Source organism: Neofelis nebulosa, chromosome X, assembly GCF_028018385.1.
Source record: "Neofelis nebulosa isolate mNeoNeb1 chromosome X, mNeoNeb1.pri, whole genome shotgun sequence".
Classification (NCBI taxonomy): domain Eukaryota; kingdom Metazoa; phylum Chordata; class Mammalia; order Carnivora; family Felidae; genus Neofelis; species Neofelis nebulosa.
Window position 1 is genome coordinate 123507407 of NC_080800.1, and position 19360 is coordinate 123526766.

The 19360-nt window shown below is 47.3% G+C and overlaps 1 protein-coding gene across 5 annotated transcripts in view; it reads left to right on the top strand.

Annotated features, from left to right (window-relative positions):
• The window catches only part of MAMLD1 (mastermind like domain containing 1), a 123567-nt gene that overhangs the window by 59860 nt on the left and 44347 nt on the right, over window positions 1–19360 (top strand). For 4 of the 5 annotated variants that reach the window (XM_058714718.1, XM_058714719.1, XM_058714721.1 and 1 more), the window contains one exon: window positions 4462–4620. The exons of the other annotated variant lie outside the window; for it this stretch is intronic. In XM_058714718.1, coding sequence (XP_058570701.1) covers window positions 4525–4620 — 96 coding nt within the window. In that variant the 5' untranslated portion in view covers window positions 4462–4524. The remainder of the gene's footprint in view (window positions 1–4461; window positions 4621–19360) is intronic. 5 annotated transcript variants of the gene reach the window in all.

The following is a 19360-nucleotide window of genomic DNA, read 5'->3' on the forward strand; positions in this document are numbered from 1 at the left end:
TTAATTGGTGGATTTAGATCATTCTCATTTTAGCGAACTTACTGTTAGTTAGTGCTTAATTATACCAATTTATTTTGTTCTGTTTTTGTTTCTTTCTAAAAAATTTTTATTTAAATCCAAGTTAGTTAACATGTAATGTAATAATGATTTCGGGAGTAGAAGTTAGTGATTCATCACTTATGTATAACACCCAGTGCTCATCCCAACGTGCCCTCCTTAATGCCCATCTCCCATTTAGCCCATTCCCCCCACCCAACTCCCCTCTGGCAACCCTCAGTTTGTTCTCTGTATTTAAGAGTCTCTTATGGTTTGCCTCCTCTCTCGTTTTAACTTATTTTCCCTCCCTTCCCCTATATTCATCTGTTGTGCTTCTGAAATTCGGCATATGAGTGAAATCATATATTTATCTTTCTCTGACTGACTTATTTCACTTAGCATAATACATTGTAGTTCCATCCACATTGTTGCAAATGGCAAGATTTCATTCTTTTTGATTGCTCAGTAATATTATATATACACAGGGGCGCCTGGGTGGCTCAGTCGGTTAAGCGGCCGACTTCAGCTCGGGTCACGATCTCACGGTCCGTGAGTTTGAGCCCCGCGTCGGGCTCTGGGCTGATGGCTCAGAGCCTGGAGGCTGCTTCCGATTCTGTGTCTCCTTCTCTCTCTGCCCCTCCCCCATTCATGCTCTGTCTCTCTCTGTCTCAAAAATAAATAAAACGTTAAAAAAAATTATACACACACACACACACACAGACCATGTATTATTTATCCATTCATCAGTTGATGGACATTAGGGCTCTTTCCATAATTTGGCTATTGTTGATAGTGCTGGTATAAACATGGGGGTGCATGTGCCCCTTTGAGCCAACATTTTTGTATCCTTTGGATAAATACCTAGTAGTGCAATTGCTGGGTTGTAGGGTAGTTCTAGTTTTATGTTTTTGAGGAACCTGCATACTATTCTCCAGAACGGCTGCACCAGTTTGCATTCCTACCAATAGTGCAAAAGTGTTCCCCTTTCTCTGCATCCTCGCCAACATCTGTTGTTTCCTGAGTTGTTCATTTTAGCCATTCTGACAGGTGTGAGGTGGTATCTCATTGTGGTTTTGATTTGCATTTCCCTGGTGATGAGTGATGTTGAGGATCTTTTCATGTGTCTATTAGCCATCTGGATGTCTTCTTTGGAGAAGTGTCTGTCCACGTCTTTTGCCCATTTCTTCACTGGATTATTTATTTTTTGGGTGTTGATTTTGATAAGTTCTTTATAGATTTTGGATACTAGCTCTTTATCCAATATGTCATTTGAAAATACCTTCTCCCATTCTGTCAGTTGCCTTTTAGTTTTGTTGATTGTTTCCTTTGCTGTGTAGAAGCTTTTTATCTTGATAAGGCCCCAATAGTTCATTTTTCCTTTTGTTTCCCTTGCCTCCAGACACATGTCTAGTAAGAAGTTGCTTCTTCAAAGGTCAAAGAGGTCAAAGAGGTTGTTGCCTGTTTTCTCCTCTAGGATTTTGATGGCTTCCTGTCTTACGTTTAGGTCTTTCATCCATTTTGAGTTTATTTTTGTGTATGGGGTAAGAAAGTGGTCCAGGTTCATTCTTCTACATGCCACTGTCCAGTTTTCCCAACACCATTTGCTAAAAAGACTGTCTTTCCATTGGATATTCTTTCCTGTTTTGTCAAAGATTGGTTGGCCATATATTTGTGAGTCCATTTCTGGATTCTCTATTCTGTTCCATTGATCTATGTGTCTGTTTTTGTGTCAGTACCATATTGTCTTGATGATTACAGCTTTTTAGTATAGCTTGAAGTCCGAAATTGTGATGCCTCCAGCTTTGGTTTTCTTCTTCAGGATTTCTTTGACTATTTGGGGTCTTTTCTGGTTCCATACAAGTTTTAGGATTGTTTGTTTCTAGCTCTGTAAAGAATGTGGTGCTATTTTGTAAGGGGTTGCATTGAACGTGTAGATTGCTTTGGGTAGCATTGACATTTTAACAATATTTGTTCTTCTGATCCACAAGCATGGAATGTTCTTCCATTTCTTTGTGTCTTCTTCAATTTCTTTCATAAGCTTTCTATAGTTTTCAGCATACGGATCTTTTACCTCTATGATTAGGTTTATTCCTAGGTATTTTATGGGTTTTGGTGCAATTGTAAATGAGATCAAGTCTTTGATTTCTCTTTCTGCTGCTTCACTGTTGGTGTATAGAAATGTTTTGGTTTCTTTATTTTCTCTGTCTTGACTTCCTGTAGGTTACTTAAACATTTTTTGAAATTCATTTGATGATTCATGTAGAGTGTTTTTGCATGCATCTTTTTGTGTGCCGTTTTAAGTGGTTATTCTAGGTATTATGTCATATATACATAACTTGTAATAGTCCATTGATGTCAACCTTTTTCCATTTTGAGTGAAGTATGGGAACCTTAGCCCTCTTTTCACCTCTTTACCCTCCCCTGTTTATAATGTAATTGTGTTAAATATTTCTTCCACATAACATTTAGGACCACAGCATGCAATGTTATAATTGGTGCTTCAGCCATAATTTAGAAAACTTGGGAGGAGAAGGAAAGTCTATTATATTTACCCATATTTTTTCTTTCCATTGTACATTCTTCCTTGGTGGTGTCCAGAATCCCTTATTTTATCACTTCCTTTCTGTTTAGAGAACTTCCTTTAGCCATTCTCTTAGGAGGGGTCTGTTACTAACAAATACTTTTAGTGTCCCTTTATCTGAGAATATCTTGATTCTCCTTCCATATCCAAAGCATATTTTCCCTAGGTATAAGATTCTGGGTTGACAGTTCTCTTATTTCAGCACTTACTTAGCTCTTCTGTTTTAGCTGACTTCTCTGACAATGCTTTGGCAGGGAAGGAGGCACCATCTCATTTCTTTCATGTGGGTATTGAAGTCTAGGTTTCTCACTTAGCCTTCATCGACACCAAGGAGTTTAGGGTGGCTCATTACTGCTGGACAGTGTGGTAGTTCTAGCTTCCTACTAGGCTTTCACTGATACCATCCTGGCTGGGATTGGTGGAAGTGCCTCATTACCATTCCCCATATGATCTCCACTGAAATTGGCGGTGATGGGATGTGGACTCATTACCACTCTGCAGGATCAAAGATCCTGACTGTCTGTTAGGCCTCCTTTGATACCACCCCAGGGGGACAGGAAGAAATAAATCATTATTGCCAGATGGGGGTGGAGTCTAGGCCCCACTTGGCCTTTGATGTTGGGACTTGGTGGGACAACACTTTTTTTCGGTGGTATTTAGGTGAATCGCACCAGTTCTTGGATACAAATTTTCTGCCTTGGTAGTCTTCCCTTGTCCTAGTCCTTTAGCTAAAGAAAGTAAACTTTTGTTGGGGGACTTTTTGCCTGTGTCCATTGGCATTTCGGGGTTGCCAGCTTCTTCAGGTCCATGTCTGATATTGGTGAGCCAAAAGGAAACCCAGAGAACTCACCACCACATCGTTCCTCAAGTCCCAAGGTCCCTTCTTCTTTCCACTTTTTGGGGGCTTCTTATGTTTGTTTTATATAAATATCCAGAGATTTTAGTATACTCAGTGGGAAAATGGGAAGAGTACGTTTCCATTTTTCCAGAGGCAGAAGTGTAGACATTGCATTTTAGTGCCTGATGCCATACTGTCAAGGGGATTTCTGAGAAGGAGAAATGAATGAATGCAGAGCAGTTATTTCATGTCTACATCATGAAAAACAAAAAGAAATGAAATAAAATAAAGTGAAAAAAAATTAAAAAGCTTTACTTGGTTTAGCACAGGTCTGCTTATCTGTTGTGGAGAGCATACCTTGGGGTAGACCTGATCACAACCTGCTTTGTTGGTGTTTTCATAAACCAGTACAGCAGGGCTTCATGAGCCCTTTCCAACACCCATTGCCTCGTTCCACTGACAGTCAGGCTATAAACTATTAGTCAGATCACTTGGCTGGGTGCTAGTGGGGCCAGAGTTGGGAGCTGCTCCTTCAGTGGGCCATAAGGCTTACTCTAGTAGAGCAGAAGTGGCCATAAGCTGTCACCTGACCCACCTACCATGGTTTTAGTATAAGAAAATTGTGCTAGAGAACAGAAGAGTCTTTCCCTCGATTTCACTGCATATCTATCACACATGCAAAATAGCCAGATTCCCTGCCTTTAAGCCTAGTGTTATTTTAGTTACATCAGGCTGCTTCTCTACCCATCCTTCAGCTCTCCAGTGAATTCTGCTCTGCCCCATAGCTGGGGACTGCCATCTCATCCCAGCCAACTGCTTTACAGAAGTGCCCCTCATCCCTGGGGGTGGGAGGGACTCAATGAGGGTGGTGGGGTGGGGAGAGAGACATGAAAGGGAATGTGGCTGACTCCACCCAAACTTGTCCTCAGAGTGAAAGTCTGTGATTCACGGGGTCTATGGTCTCATCTTCATATCTGAAAGACAGTGTACTTTTTGTCTCCCTAAGCCCTGTGTCTAGGTCGTTTGGGAAGCGCCTTGGAGAGTCAAGAATAAAATTGCAGGTCAAACAATGGATGACTGGAAAAGTCGGCTTGTAATCAAGAGCATGGTTCCCCATTTCGCCATGGTGGGAAATCGTCAGGAGCCCAGAAAGCTCCAGGAATCGGTCAGACAATGGGCTATTGGGGGGAGGGGGGTGTTGAATGCTTCTAATCTTAAACTTGAACGTAAGATGTGTTATTGAAATTCTCTGTGCAAATTTGTTGGCAGGGAACCAACCCAAAATGTAAGGGACTAGAATCTGACCTAGAAAAGATGTAGGAGATGAGCTGACCTTACCCCTTATGAATTTCTGGAAGAGCAGGAAATATAGTCCAAGGCTCCATCTGGATTCCCGGTCTAATGATCTCTGCACTGCACCCCTTCAGCTAGAAAGAAAGGAGGAGTGAGAGGGAAGAAAAGCCTTTTTTTTCTCTTAATAGAAACCAGGGAATGTGGGACTGATGGGCACTAGATATATTTCATTAGCTTCCTAGTACCACTGAGAACAAGAAGCCAGTGAGTAGGGAACAGAATGAGATTCCCATTCAACTCTCTGGCTCTGGTGTCCTTTTAAAAACCCATTTAACAAATTCCTACTTTCCCCCCTTGGGACCCAGACATCATCCAAATATCTGAAACTCGGGGTTAGGGCTTCCAGTGGTAGGTCTAGGAGCCAGGATGATAGAGGAGACCATGAGAGCCACTGGTTAGTTGAATTTGACATCAAAAGCCTGCAACATCACTAGTCTACCAAGATTAGCTCCATTAGTAGGAGTCGCAGCAAACACAATGGCTGTTATCTCAGTGTATTGGGTCCACAGAGGAGTGGCTTACTTAATCTCTGAAATTAATAGAGCAGAGAGGAAATGGCTCTTATAGAGCCATGGGTCTGCTTCCTTCCTGTTCAGAGAACTGGGAGCTTGGGGCTCTGAGGTAACGTCATTTCACATAACTAGAGGGCCTGGCCTCTCCAATTCCAAGGGCAATCCACTTTCAGTAAGTCAGCTTTCTATTTAGTTTAGAATTCTGAGATGTGCACAGGTGTTGGGAAAGATTGTCAAAATCTTGCTTCTTTGTTTTTCCTCATTGTCTACCACCAACAGTGTATTGAGAATGTAGTATCTGGTTGAGTACATAGACATTAACAGACTTTGATTACTAGAGTTCCAGCTCACAGAGATGGCAGTCAGATGGGATGACAGTCATGGAGCAATCACTTGGCCGGCCACCTGTCCTCCAAGTTTCCAGCCCTTCAGTCAGGCATCTTGTAGCAGGCAATCTCTAACCTCCATCCTAATTACCCCTCAGATTTCTTGCTTCTCTTTTATGGTCAACAAATGAATCAGTGAAGGAAAACCTCATGATAATACATCCAGAGTCCAAATTCATTTGGGCGTGACTTTCAATTTCTCCTTTGTTTCACACCTGTTTTTGTTCCTAGGAGCCATGGGTGGGTTGTATTTGCAAGGGTCCTCTTCTCCTTTTCCTCATGAGCCCCACCAACACCCTTTAAAAAAACTATGACTAGTAAGTAACTGCTTTGGTTTTCATCAGTATAAACTCAATGCTGAAAGGGTTTTCCTTAGAATAGGCCCTTGGAACAGCCATCCATGCCCTCACGTGGGAGAAGTTGCCATTGCTCATGCCATTTCTGGGCTTGGCGTCTCTTTGCAGATGGCCTTTTAGAGCCCTTTGTAAGCCTTGCCAAAAGCTCACATTTATTGCTTTAGACTCACTCCTTGGACTTGATCAAAATCAGTCCTTCTCCTTCTTCTGTGGCACACCTTGTTCACTGTCCTTGGCTCTAACTGAGCAACCTGACCGTTTCCAAAATTCCAAGCTATCCTAGAAGACCAAGGATTTGCCCCAGTTGAGGGAATCCAAAAAACATGCCTCAGGCTCCAAAAGCACCTCTGTCAGATGAGTCCTGTTTGCAACAAAAAGCACATGTGTCTTCTTGGAAGATGCATGCGGCCTCTGAAGGTGATGATATTGAAGGAGCCCACTCCTTTGGCTGGGCCTGATAGGTAGGCATAGAGTCTGGCCCAGCAGGTACTGCTGTTGCTATCAGCCAGCAGCCAGGGCAGTCCTTGGCTTGAGCACAGCTGAATTTTCCTGGTTGTTAAATCTCTGCAGCCTTGGGAAGACACCGGCTCTAACATGGAGCTCTACAGTACACACTGAGGTTCTCAGCACCCTGGGTGTTTGTGGCCTGAGGGACAGAGACAGACAGATGAAATGCAGAATGGTCTGTTGGTTTGCCTCAGCTGTATCTCCACTGTTTCCGTTGCTTACTAACATCCAACGATGACACCCTGCCCCCGCCCCCAGCTGCAGGAAACCGTGTACACCACTCTTCCTCATCCTGCAAGCATCTTTTTCCCATGGAGACCTGATTGAGACACTCAGCTGACTTGGTTCTCTTGTCTTTTCCCCCAAAACAAACTATCAACAACAACAAAAGCAACAACAACAAAAATGTTTCAAGTAAAGATCTGTTAATAAAATTCTATCACCCTCAAAGGAGAATTCTTTTAAATTAGCCCCAGGCTTTCCAGGAATGCGAATAATCGAGAATCCCCTTGCAGGAAAATGTACATCTGATGTGATGATTATTCTTGGCCTAAGACCAGGGCTCGGGACACCTGGAGTCTAGTCTTGCTTTTGCTCCTAAATAGCTCTGGGACCTTGTCCATCCTTTGCCCTCCCGGAGGCCAAAAGTCAAATGAGCCAGGAGTAAGGATAGCCACATTTAACTGAGCACTGACTAGGTGCCAGGCACTTGTGGAGCATTAGCTCTTGTAATCCTTAGGCTAACCCTGAGATGAAGAGGCTATCTCCAGGAAACTGAGGCTCAAGGAGGTTAAGCAACTTGACTGAAGTCATAGGGCACGTTGAAAATCACAAAGCGCTGAGCACATACCAGGCAGCGGTAGCCATCATTAGAGATCTCAGCGGCACAAGTACCTTTTCAGTATTTGTTCATTCATTCAGCAGCATGATTGCTTAATGAGTCTTGTGATCTGGAGAAAAGCAGAGTTTTACCTTTTGAACATTTGGGCATCCACCCAAGGTTAATAAGGCATCCAGTCTCTGCCATCAGTGTATATGGAGTTTTAACAGGAGGCAGAACGTTTGGTCCTTCCCTTTGAAGTTAAGATCTCCATTCCTCCCCCAGATTGGTGGGCTGACTGATTACTAGTGTGAGAATCTCTAAAACATTAGCACTGCAGATGGAAGTGCTTTGGAGCCTGCATGGAAGTAGAACTCAGAGTACATGTCACATGTCATCACTGTCTCAGTCTACACCCACTGCAGGTGCAAAGATGGCCCAACTCTGAGCAGCCACCTAGTCCATTCGGCTCCAGACAAGATGGGGGTGTCAAGGGCACACAGTTGGAGAAGGAAGGAGACACTGTGGTCTCTGCTCATCTTCTGTGTTTTGTCATTTAATCATACTAAATGGCTCGCTATAGGTGACAGTGAGTTGGCATGCCCGGCATTACTTCTGAATTTTCCAACCATTCTCCCTCTTTATGGATGAGGACACTAAGGCCTGAGAAACCCAGTGAGTTACAAAAAGATGCCCATCAAGAAGGTGGCGAGCAACACAGAGTCCTCATGTGGGTAGCCCCAAGTGCAGCCTGCTTTCCAAACCCACAGACTGCCCAAAACCAACCCATCACCCCTTCTGTTTCTCACCTCTAAAGGCAAGTGGGGCTGAGTGAGGGGGAGAGAGGAGCCCCAAGTGTAACAAGGAATGTTACCCAGGAGGAGGAGGGCTAGTCACTTCCTGCTGTGGCATGTGATCAGGTTCAGGATGTATATCCATCGTCCTTGAAAGCACATGCTTTTCCTTCCAAAACAAGCACAGGACCCTGTAAGGAGACCTTGAACTAGTGCTTCAGGAGACCTTGAGCATGCCCCTTTCCTCTTGAGCTCGGGGGGCCTGTCTCTGGCCTCCCACCACATTTCCAGGGTCTCTCCTGTGTGCCCAACCCAGTGCTACACCCCGGGCTCCAGGAGTTCCCAGTCGAGGAGTGGACTGTTCCCAGGTTTTCTGCAGTGGGAACAAATCAGTCATACTCTGTAGTTCTACTTATCCTACCTTGAAACTGGGAGGAGAGAAGAGTGGAGTGGCTCTCTTGCATGACCTACTTTGTATACATTGGCTCATCTGCTCCTGTGACTGGAGGATTAGTATATCCACTTCAGTGATGAAGAGACTGAGGCTCAGAGAGGATGGTGACTTTCCCAACGTTACAGTCAGTAGGTTGGAAACTCAGATCTCAAATCCAGGCGCCCTGACTCCAAAGGTCCTCCTCCTTTGCTGCTTCCCATTCCCAGATTAGGAACCCAGAGAGAGTCTTCTGTAGGCTGGCCATGACTCTGGGGACTCAGGCCAGAGCAGTGGATCAGAGTCCCAGGTTGCCTGGAGATTTCATTCCAGTGGCAGAGACAGCCCATCAACAGAAATAGAGTGGATGCGTCTTTATTTCATCCCGGTGGTTCCCTGGAACCTTCTGACCAGCATTGCTTACAGCCCAGCCTGTACACAGTGAGCCAGACTGATTAAAAACCCTACAGGGAGATAAGGACAGCCAGCCAGGATCTGAACTAATTTGTCCAAACGGCCTTCTTGGAATCCTGGAGGGGAAGACCAGTGTCCCTTGCGTCATGCAGGCTGTGGGCACGTTGCAGGTACAGGTCTGGCCCCAGGAGATGGGAGGTATGTGTATGGCCTCATTTCCAGGCACCAGGTGGTCCAGGGACCAGCTCCTCAGGTAGGTCACTGTACCTGACGCTTAGTGAGATCTTGCCTGAGTGGGCTTCAGTCCGCACCAGTACCGTAGGGTTGATAATCCACCCTCTTCCCATACCAGGGTTTCTGGGATGATGATGATCAAGATGTGGGTATAAACACAGCCTAAACACCACCAGGTGTTACTGCTGTTTGCACTTTTTTTCTAATGATCAGAGATTGGCATTGACTCAGAAGGCAGTGGGGAGCATGTCCTTGGAGCTCAGGTAGAAACTCACGGGACCCCTGAGGACACCTCAGTCTCATCAGCAGCCTCTCTGACTGAGAATAGCTGGATTTGCGCTGTAGCTCTGAGCATTCTGGGTCAAGGCCTGCAGTGCGTATGCGCCTTTCTATTTTGGGGATCCTCCCCACGGAGCACGCAGCTGCTTGCTCCCTTTTCCCCTCCTCCTCCTCCTGCAGGAAGGCCCCTTTCCTGCTTCAGACATTCAGCCAGGGCGGCCACCAGGCAGAGGCCTTGCCTCCAGACCGATGTCTTCCACCAGGTCTCGGTGCTGCTCAGCCGGCAGGATACCGCTGGGCTCCGCATCTGGGTCCTGCCCGGGCAGCCCAGTTCAGCAAGCCGGTGACCTGATAATCGCAGTCTGTTTGAAAGAGAGGATGCTGGGAGGCGAGTTCCATTTGGCAGCTGGCTTCTGCTGGCATCTGGGGGCTCGGTGCTGCCTTGTCTGCACTCCTGCCTGGCCCCCACCCCTGGCTGCCTTGACATTAGGCCCAAGGTGACAGGTTTCTGGAGGTTGAGCTTCCCGGGAACGAGAGTGGACTCTGTTGGGCCCCAGATCTGGGCAGTAGAAGGGCCCAGCTGAGCAGAAGCTCAGGCATCACTCCCCACAGGATATGTGCAAACTGGGGGCAAGCCCTGGAGATGAGGGCCTGGGGCTCCCCCAAACCCTGGGCTGGCCTGTGTCAGCTAAGGCCTCTTGCTTTTGCTGAAAATCCCCAGCTGGGAACTCAATATAACTCCGCTTGCAGACAGATATATGGGTCATGAGCTGCCCCTGGGGTGTGGAGTTCCAGACCTCACAGGGGAGCAAGGGAAGCATGTGCTTCTGAGGTTTGGGGTTCAGGTTTTGATTTCTGCAGTCGACATAGAATAATTTAATACCCTCCCTTCTCCCCTTTGCCTTTCCTTCTCCTCCCCTTCCTTCCTGCTTTTTCTCTCTCCTCGTCTCGCTCCTCCCTTCTCACCAGATCTCCAACCCCCAAAATACCAAAGTTAGAAAGGCAGCCATGAGCCACAGGCCACTGGACTTGACCACTGGGGGCCCAGGCCCAAGGCCCAGGTGTGGCTACCACTGCCACTACCTCCCACTCTCCCGCTACCCTGCCACTCCACAGAAATGTGCCTTTGTCTGTCTCCTCCAGTGCTGTGGGGTTTGGTCACCCTCACAGTTCAGTTGCTCCCCAATGGGCACAGGCAGCCCTGTGACCCCAAGGTCTCCTGTCCCACCCAAGGCTCAGGCCTGGGCACATAATAAATGCTCAGTAAGCAGTGGCTACTGCTCCTCTTCGCCATAAAGTCCCTTAACAATCGTTCAGTCTACCCCCTGTGTTGAACATAAGAGGCCAAGGGCACACAAAGGAGAAGGAACATGTCCAAGGTCACTGGGCCAGTTAGTGAATTTAATCACAGTTTCTGAAAAGCAGTTGTCTCTTGGCCTTGTGCTTAGAAACAAAAAGAACAGGATAATTTGCAGGAAACCTTTTGCTCCAATGGTTCATTCAAACCTGCAGAAGCCAGCTGAGCCCTGTCACAAGGCTAGGTGTTCTGGGGGTACAGAAATGAGGAGGAAACAATCCTTGCTGTCAGAGAGCTATAGGCCTAACATGGCAGCCTGGAGGTGGGCCAGAGCAGTGGGCTGGGGGTAAAAGGGGTAGAAGACGAAGCTGCATTATCATAGAGACCCGTGAAGGCCTGAGGGAAGAGGGGGTGTTTTAAGCTGATAGACAAGATGTGAATGGTTCAAGGGTATACCAAAGCTGGAAGAGCAAGGCAGACGGGCATCCTGGAGGAGGTGGTGTTCTCTCCTTTCACTGTCATTAGTGAAGGTGAAACATGGCATTTGAGACTGCTGCCTACATTGCCCAGTTCAGGCCCGATTCAGAAATGGTCACCTAACTTGGGCGATGGTAGAAACCGTGAAGCTTTTCAGCTCTGGAAATGTCGCATAACGCTCTTGTGAAGGGTAGACCTCCGTGGCCCCCTGCAGTGTAAGGAGGGCAATTTGGAAATAACTTATGTCCCTCGGGGAAAATGCTCAGCTCGGGCTCTAGGTCAAGAGGTGGTGAACTCCAGCCCGTGGGCTAAATCTAGCCGGGAGCTTGTCTTTGTAAAGTTTTATTAGCACACAGCCACGTCCGGCCGTTAACATACTGTCTACTACAGAAGGGCGACAGAGACCACAGGGCCTGCAACGTCTGAGATACTTACTGTTTGGGCCTTTACAGAAAAAGTTTGCCGTCCTCTGACCTAGGTCACTGGGCTGTGGTTCATTTTTTCTGAAGCCACAGTTTCTCCTAATAAGTGGGTACCACTTGGGGGAGGAAGCACAGACCCTCACACCTCCCCGAGTGTTCTGCTTCCTCTTCTATGCCACAGCCGGCTTGGTTCCCTGCTCTGGAGCCTTTCCCTCCTCTGGAGTCCTTGCCTCTGTGACTGTTCCCCATTCTTCCCACAACGTCCATTTCTCCCTGTCCTGTCAGTGTCCAGAGAGGTCTTCCACAAACTAGCTGAACTGATCATTCCCACTGCTAACAACCACCTTTCCACCGCCTTCTGTGGTGCCCTGTGCCAGCACACGGCTGCTTCCCTGGCTCACTGCGCACCAAGCCCGCTGGCCACCTGCCTGCCCCGGGAACATGCCAGGAGCTTCCCCGCAAGGCCTTCTCACTTCTGTCCTCCTGCCTGGAGGCCTGCATTTAGATGTCCACCTAACTGTCTCCTTTCAGGGGAGCCACCTAGCCTTTGTCACGTAGCCATTTCTTCAGTCCTGTGACAAACACTGCTCACTCTGTGCTCACTTACTGTCTGTACTGCTGGAATTCCAGCTTCTTCTCAGGCTGCCCCACCACTTCTCTCTCTGGTGTGTGCTCACCCGAGACCCCCTAGACAGCCTTGCTTTGCACAATTAGTGGACGGAAGCCATGTGCCACTCTCTCTAGCTGCCTTTTTTTCTAGAATGAGCCTCTGGTGCTAACACTGTCTAGTGATAGGACTGCCGGTGGGACACTGTCAAGAAAGCTGGACGTTTTCTTGCCTCTTTTTGTCCTTTAAGTCAAGCCTTTGGGGTTTAGAACAATGAGCTTGGCCAATATAAAATATCTCCAGGAAGCCAGCCCCCAAACACCAACACCCAACATCTGCTTTCTGAATATATGGCTTCAAAGAGCTAAGTGTACGGGGGTAACTGCTGTCCATCCTATTTATTTTAGCCACATGACAGCTAAGGAACTGAGAAATGCCTTGCCCTTTCCTGTAGTTAAATCTGACATAAAATTACTTTATCGGCAGCATTTTAACAAACAAAAATCTCCTGCATTTTCACCAGTAATTCAGTTTGCTTTCTGGATGAGAAAAAGAGAATTAGAAATGACTGCAATGAGACCGTTTTGAGGGTTTTGCTAATTCAGAGAGAGTCTTCTTCCTCTGGCCCAGCTCGTGGAGCTTCTGACAGATGTAGAGCAAGGAGGAGGGGTTCACCCTCCGCAGCACCACCGCCACCCCCGCCTCCACCGCCACCACCACGTCACTGCTGCCTCCGTCATCGCCACCACCTCTACCACTACCACCACCATCACTGCCATCTATACCACGGCACCACCACCCTCGCACACACATGCACACACACACACACGCATGCATACACACACACACACACACACACACACACACACACCGAGGCAGGGGAAGTTTTTATATTCTATGACATATTCCATGAGGCAATCACACACACTTTCCATATACAGTGAAAGAAATGAATATTTGGAATTGTCATTGTTTTCAATATGTAACCCACTCCTGTTGCTGTGTGCTTTTTGGAACATCAGCGTGACTTTGTGGGCAAAATTAAATTAGGATTCATTACCCAAAAAAGCCTATATCCCCAAGTGCACACCTTAAAGAGCATGTGACTTTGGATGAAAGATCTTTTACTTCATAAAAGGATTGACTAAGGATTTCCTTTCAATGGCACATTCTTTCTTTTCCTAATGGCAAAGTCTACTTGCATTTTATTATGATTTAGTTTACAAAAGTTAGCCTTGCATACAGCTGTTCAGAAGTACAGCCAGTGAGTAAATGTAGATCTGCCTTGAATGACAAATGCTGCTGAGTAAACCATGTTAAAGGCTATTTTGGGACCACCAAGAATGTGTTTGCATTTTCAACAGTGGAAACAAAAAGAATATTTATTTGGCATGTGCACCATGCTGGACACGATGCTCACTTTACATTTCTAAACTCATGTGATCTTATAAAAATGTGTGAAGTGGGCCCTCCTATCCCCATTTTGGTTGCACAGCGTTGTGAACGACCGAAATGCCACTGAACTGTACATTTAAAAAAGGTTCATTTCATGCTCTGTGAATTTAACCTCAGTTTAAAAAAAAGAAGACCTAAATTATTTCACAGCGTATGTTTCTGTTAAATCATCACACTGTACATTTAAAATATCTCATTGTATAACCTAAATACATACAATTTTTATTTATCAATCATGCCTCACTCGATAAAGCTGTGGATAAAAGAGGACCTAACCATGGGGAGGGTCTCTGGACTGACCTGATGCTCCTTATCCCATATCCCCTCCCAGCCTCTGTGTCTGTGGCGTCACAGCTCAAACAGCCTGGTGCTAAAATCTACTGACGGGGATTGATACATCTGCAGACAGTTAGTAGATTTTAGAGTCAGAAGTTGGCACTCAGCTGCTAAAATGTGCTTATTCACCGAGCATATGACCTTCAGAATGCACGAGACTGACCAGGTGGCTCTGGATTCTTCTCCCACCTACACAGCTGCTGGGTTTCTCAGGCAAGGGAATCCCTGCCGTGTTTGAAAGCCTGTTGCCTTTTGACTTAGCCCATTGTTGGGGCACAGGCAGAAGTGAGGTCACATTGTGCGTAAGCTTTAAGACTTGCCCTTCAAACCTTCCAAGGCCTGGCACCTAATTTTGTTCTTTTTTTTTTAAGATTTTAAGATTTTTTTTTCATGTCATGTCTACACCCAACGTGGGGTCAAATGCACAACCCCAAGATCAAGAGTCGCACGTTCTACTGACTGAGCCACCAGATGCCCCTAATTTTGTTCTTTCAGGTTATATTCTCTTCCCTGAAGAGAGCCCCCCAAACTGTATAAGCATCAGCCAGTCCCCACAATGTAGAGATCTGTTCCTGCAAACAGAGGAGGTGATAAACAATAAGCAACCATTCTGTTTTCTAAACTACTCAAGTTGGTGTCCCGGCAATGGGGAGGAGCGCCTCCCACAAAACCAGGACTGTCCCCGTGGCCCTGACTCAGCCACAGCAATCCAATGGGGCCTTGCTATGAGGAGATATTGCTGCTGTGCTCACCCGTACACAAGCACAGGTCTCTAGAGTTATCTGAATAGAGAGCCATGAGTACCCAATGGGGTACATGATTTCCATATGGCTCAAACTGCTCCAGCTCCAAATGACCCAGGACTTGTTTCCAGTTCTTGGATTATCAGTGGCTGGTTGTTACCCTGGCTTAGCTGTGCCAGAAGTCACGTCCCTGAAATGCACCAACACCCCCTCTCAGAACTCAGCCCATCAGGGCGCAGACCAGAGGTGTCCCGGCTGACCCCACTCCTAATCTCATAAGCATCAGGAAGGAGACAACCACTGCCTGATGGAACCCACATCCAGAGTTCCAGCCAATATGGAGACACTTGTGAAAGGAAGGCCTGGGGAGCCAGGAGCCAGACAGCAAGGGAGGGGGGATAAGAGCTTCCCATCCAATGTATGGTCATCAGCCAAATTGGGGGCCTCACTGGAGGCTTCGTGGTATGGATACAGTCCCTACCAAGTGGGTCCAGAGCTACCAGTGTGGCTGCGCCCCACCTTCCTGGGTGGCTCTGAGCACTAGGCCACCTGTGCATGTGCTCTGGTTAGAGATGTGAAGAGCTGTGGACAGGGTCAGCCACAGCCCAGGGCAACAGAGAGATGTTAGCAACATGACAACCAGACTCAACAGTCTGCCAGCATAAGAGGTGTCAAGACCCCACTGGCTCAACAGGGTGTCTTTGGGTTACTGCTTGAGGGTGTTTTCCATTGGTGTCAGCCTCTGGATGAAGGGAAGTTTGGCTTCAATTAAAACTGCCTAGCCTCCTGGTGGGGACTTTCTTTCCTCACCTCTGAATCCTTCCACCTCTCGAGCATTCTAGACAAAGAGTGTTTTCTCAAGAGCTGCCTCCATGGATTCAACAGAGATTTCTTTTGGCTATGAGGTAGACCAAGAGATGACCTAGACCTCAGGAAATGACAGCTCTGTGACCATGATTTCACACTGTCCATACCTAAGAGTCCACAGGTGAGCCAGGCTGGACTGAAGCTACAGGGCTGAGGGGATGCCAGGCCCCAGTTACAGAAGCACTCCCTGGCAGCTAAGCCTGACTCCTGCCAGGAGGCTTTGCCATCAAAATATAAGAGCTCACGACCTCTGGAAAACTGGAAGCACTGTGGTGCCTTTGGCATAGTGTTCTCTGTGAGCTCAGTCACCCTCCCTTCAGTTTTGTTCATTTCCTATGTGCTGGATTCCAACTGGAGATATCCAAAGTTGCAGTTGGACAATGCCTCCAGTGACTGATTGAAGCAATTAAGGGCAGGCAGGTGGGGGACAGAGGCCCAGATGACTGACATAACACATTGCCGAGTTGTCCTTCTGGATAGATCTCTAGGAACAAGCTTTAAAACAGCATCACTGATTTTCACATGCCCTTCGAGCTGGTTGGGGATCTGGCAGCCTTCCTGGTGACTGGTGACTTGGTAGGATTCTAATAGAATGTGTAAGTAAGCACAGCTCATTTGACCAAAATTGTAGGCCACCTTTCTCAATTCAACTGGAGCAGACCTGCTATTCTCAGGACTACAGTGCTAGTCTACACACACACACACACACACACACACACACGTTCAAGTAATCCCTTATTAAAAAGACATAGAGATATTCGGGGACGACCACAATTTGACCCCCACTGGGTTGGGGGATGTTGTGCTTTCTTTAAGAGTATCTGCAATTGGCAATAATGTGCACTTCCTGTGCATGGAAAGGGCGTTTGTGGGCCATTGGGCCGTCCTTGGCCTACTCCCGCCCCAGGGAGAGAGGCCCCCTTGGGTGAAAGAGAAGAGAATCCATCATTTCCCTACAGGAGCAGTAGAGGAAGAAAGTCACAGCATTAGCTTACCACAGCTGGGAGGCATTCACTTTACAGCTAGGAAAAGTGAAGCCCAGAGTGGGGCAGAGACCTAGGAGAGGTCATACCACAGGGTCTTCAGAAGCACAGCCCAGAGGGAAGTGAGGAGGTTCGGTTTAAATGACCTCTGAAGGTTCTTCTGCCCTCTTCACATATAGAGACCCAGGTCTGCCCAGCGGCCCTGGCAGCCTCCCAACATCAGGTGTGTGGCCTCCAACCTTGGCTCCGCCTCCACTGTTCCCCTTCTTTGCATGATTCTGGGCTCATCAGCATAATTCCAGTGAAACGCAGATAAAGCGTGTTAACCTGGGTCCTGCACAGATGGGATTGTCTGGACTCAGGCAGGGCCTTTGCCTTCGACCTTCGGTTTCTGTTCCAGCCCCACGCAGTACCTGCTTCATCTGTAGGCCAGCCTCACCAAATTCGTCCAACCGTTTGAGACTTTCTCTTCTCCCCATCTTTCTCTTCTCCCCAGAGTGATCATCCTTATCCCACCATTGAGGTTACATGGGAATGTGTTCAGAGGAAACGAGGTCAGGGTTTCTTCCTGTGAAGAAAGACCAACCTGAGAGTCAGAGAAGCTGGCCCATGGGCGCATCTGTCCCTGGCTCCAGGCATCACCAGTCCTAACATGAGTGGGAGGTCCCAGCCTGTCTCTAAGAGCCTGGAAGCTCTGGCAAGCTAGGAGTGCAAGGGTAGCGCTCCAGAAACCCGTGTCCAGTGACAGAATATTTCAATTCTCGGGGTGAGGGGGGCAATATGAATTATGAGCTCATTGGATCTGTATGTGTCTATAAGTTTGGGGCCGTTCTTAAGACTTGCCAACTCTTCTTCCAACTAGTGTGTCTACACTAAAGAAAGGGAGAATGCAGTTCTAGAAAATTACCCACTCAGGTCTGCTCATTTCTACATTTGCTGGGGCTGCTGCTTAGATGGGTCTGGTGGATACTTGCCAAAGCCACAAGTCCCCAGTTTGGGGTAGCAGAGTGCCACTGGCAGTGTGACAGTGCCAAGACTATGGGGCGGTGGCACACAGAGGGAGGCAGCACTGCTGGCTGTCAGGTCTAGGCTGCTCACGTCCCTCTGCTCCCTCCAATCCTCTATCCAGTCCTAGTGGGCATGTCCTTCTTTCTCAGAGGGCAAGCCGAGGCCGAGGCTGGAGGGCAGTGGGGCGGAATGGGGACCCAGGGCCTGGAGAATGAGATCAGTAACAATTACTGCTCCCGGTGTGCATGCTTCAGTGATGCCATGAGGCACACAGTGCAGGCTGAGTGCCCATTTTACAGAAGAAGATATTGAGGCTCAGAGAGGGGTGGTGACTGGCCCACAGTCACACAGCAAATGAAAGAGCTAGGACTTCAATGCAGGTCTTTCGGTGCCTCCTTCAAGGCTCTGTCCTGCACCCCTGCCTGCCGCCAGCTGCATTGGGTGCTGAGGCTGCACTTTCTGCTGGATCAGGGCAAGCCAGGGGCACCAATAAATCCCCTATGTGTAGCATCAGACTCTTGCTCCAAACCGCTTACTAGCAGAGGTTCCTGCTTGGGACCAACTGACTCATCTTGAAGCCAATCGGCTTTCAGGTTCTCTGCCATTCTCAGCTACCCTGGGATTGTCCAAAGCATCATGTCTTACAATTCTGGAAATGCTGAAAATCCTGTTTGATCTACAAGAAAGTCCATTTCAGTGTATGAGGAGGTTTTTCTGAAGAACAAACATGCAAATGGAATATAGGCCCCAATATCGGCCTTTATACTGTACACATAGACACTCATCTGATCCCCTGTATATATCTGGGCATATTCTTTCCCTCCCTCCCTCCCTTCCATCTTCTCTCTGCTCCTGCAAACCCAATCCTGATGCATCATTGTCTTACCTATTCTGAGGCTACATCCACCATGCATGATACCTTTATTCCTTCCTTCCAAGCAAGCGTACTAGGGATCATACTTGTCTCCGAGGGCTTGAAATCCAATCTAGTGAGGCAACATCAGGCCCTCAAAAACTCAGGGAATGTGGAACAGTACTGAAGAAAGATGTTGATGGAGTACAGATGTACTTGGGAGAGAGACTGAGAGAACCGGCAAGCGGACTGGCCTAAGCTGACCTGGAGGAGGCACCAGTGGGGGAGAAAGGGGTAGACTAATAAGCCACAGGCCATTTCCACCTTTTTGACAATTTTGCTCAGGCCCCATGTGCCCAGCGACCTCCGGAGGGAAATGAGGCTCCCTGAACTGATCTCTCCTAGACGCTTTTGGCCTCCTATGAACTTACCCAACAGGAACCGTGTCCATGTTAAACCTCTAGCTACAGTTTCCAAAATTAAGTGTTCATACCAGCCTGCCAGGTTTCTTTGGGAAGCATAATATGTTTATGTATTTTACAAGCATATATATTTATAATGTATACACACACACATATATTATATTCTTTATTCTTATGCCCATTTTATGAGCCTGGACTGTACTCTTATAATCTAGACCTTTCCCTTGCTCTTTTTATCCAGACAGAACCAGAAATAATATTGAGTTCAGAGCTGAACTTGGTCCCTATCAGAAGGGTTGCCTTTCTTTTCTCATTATTTAGGGGGTGGGGAAGCCATCACATGCTTTTAA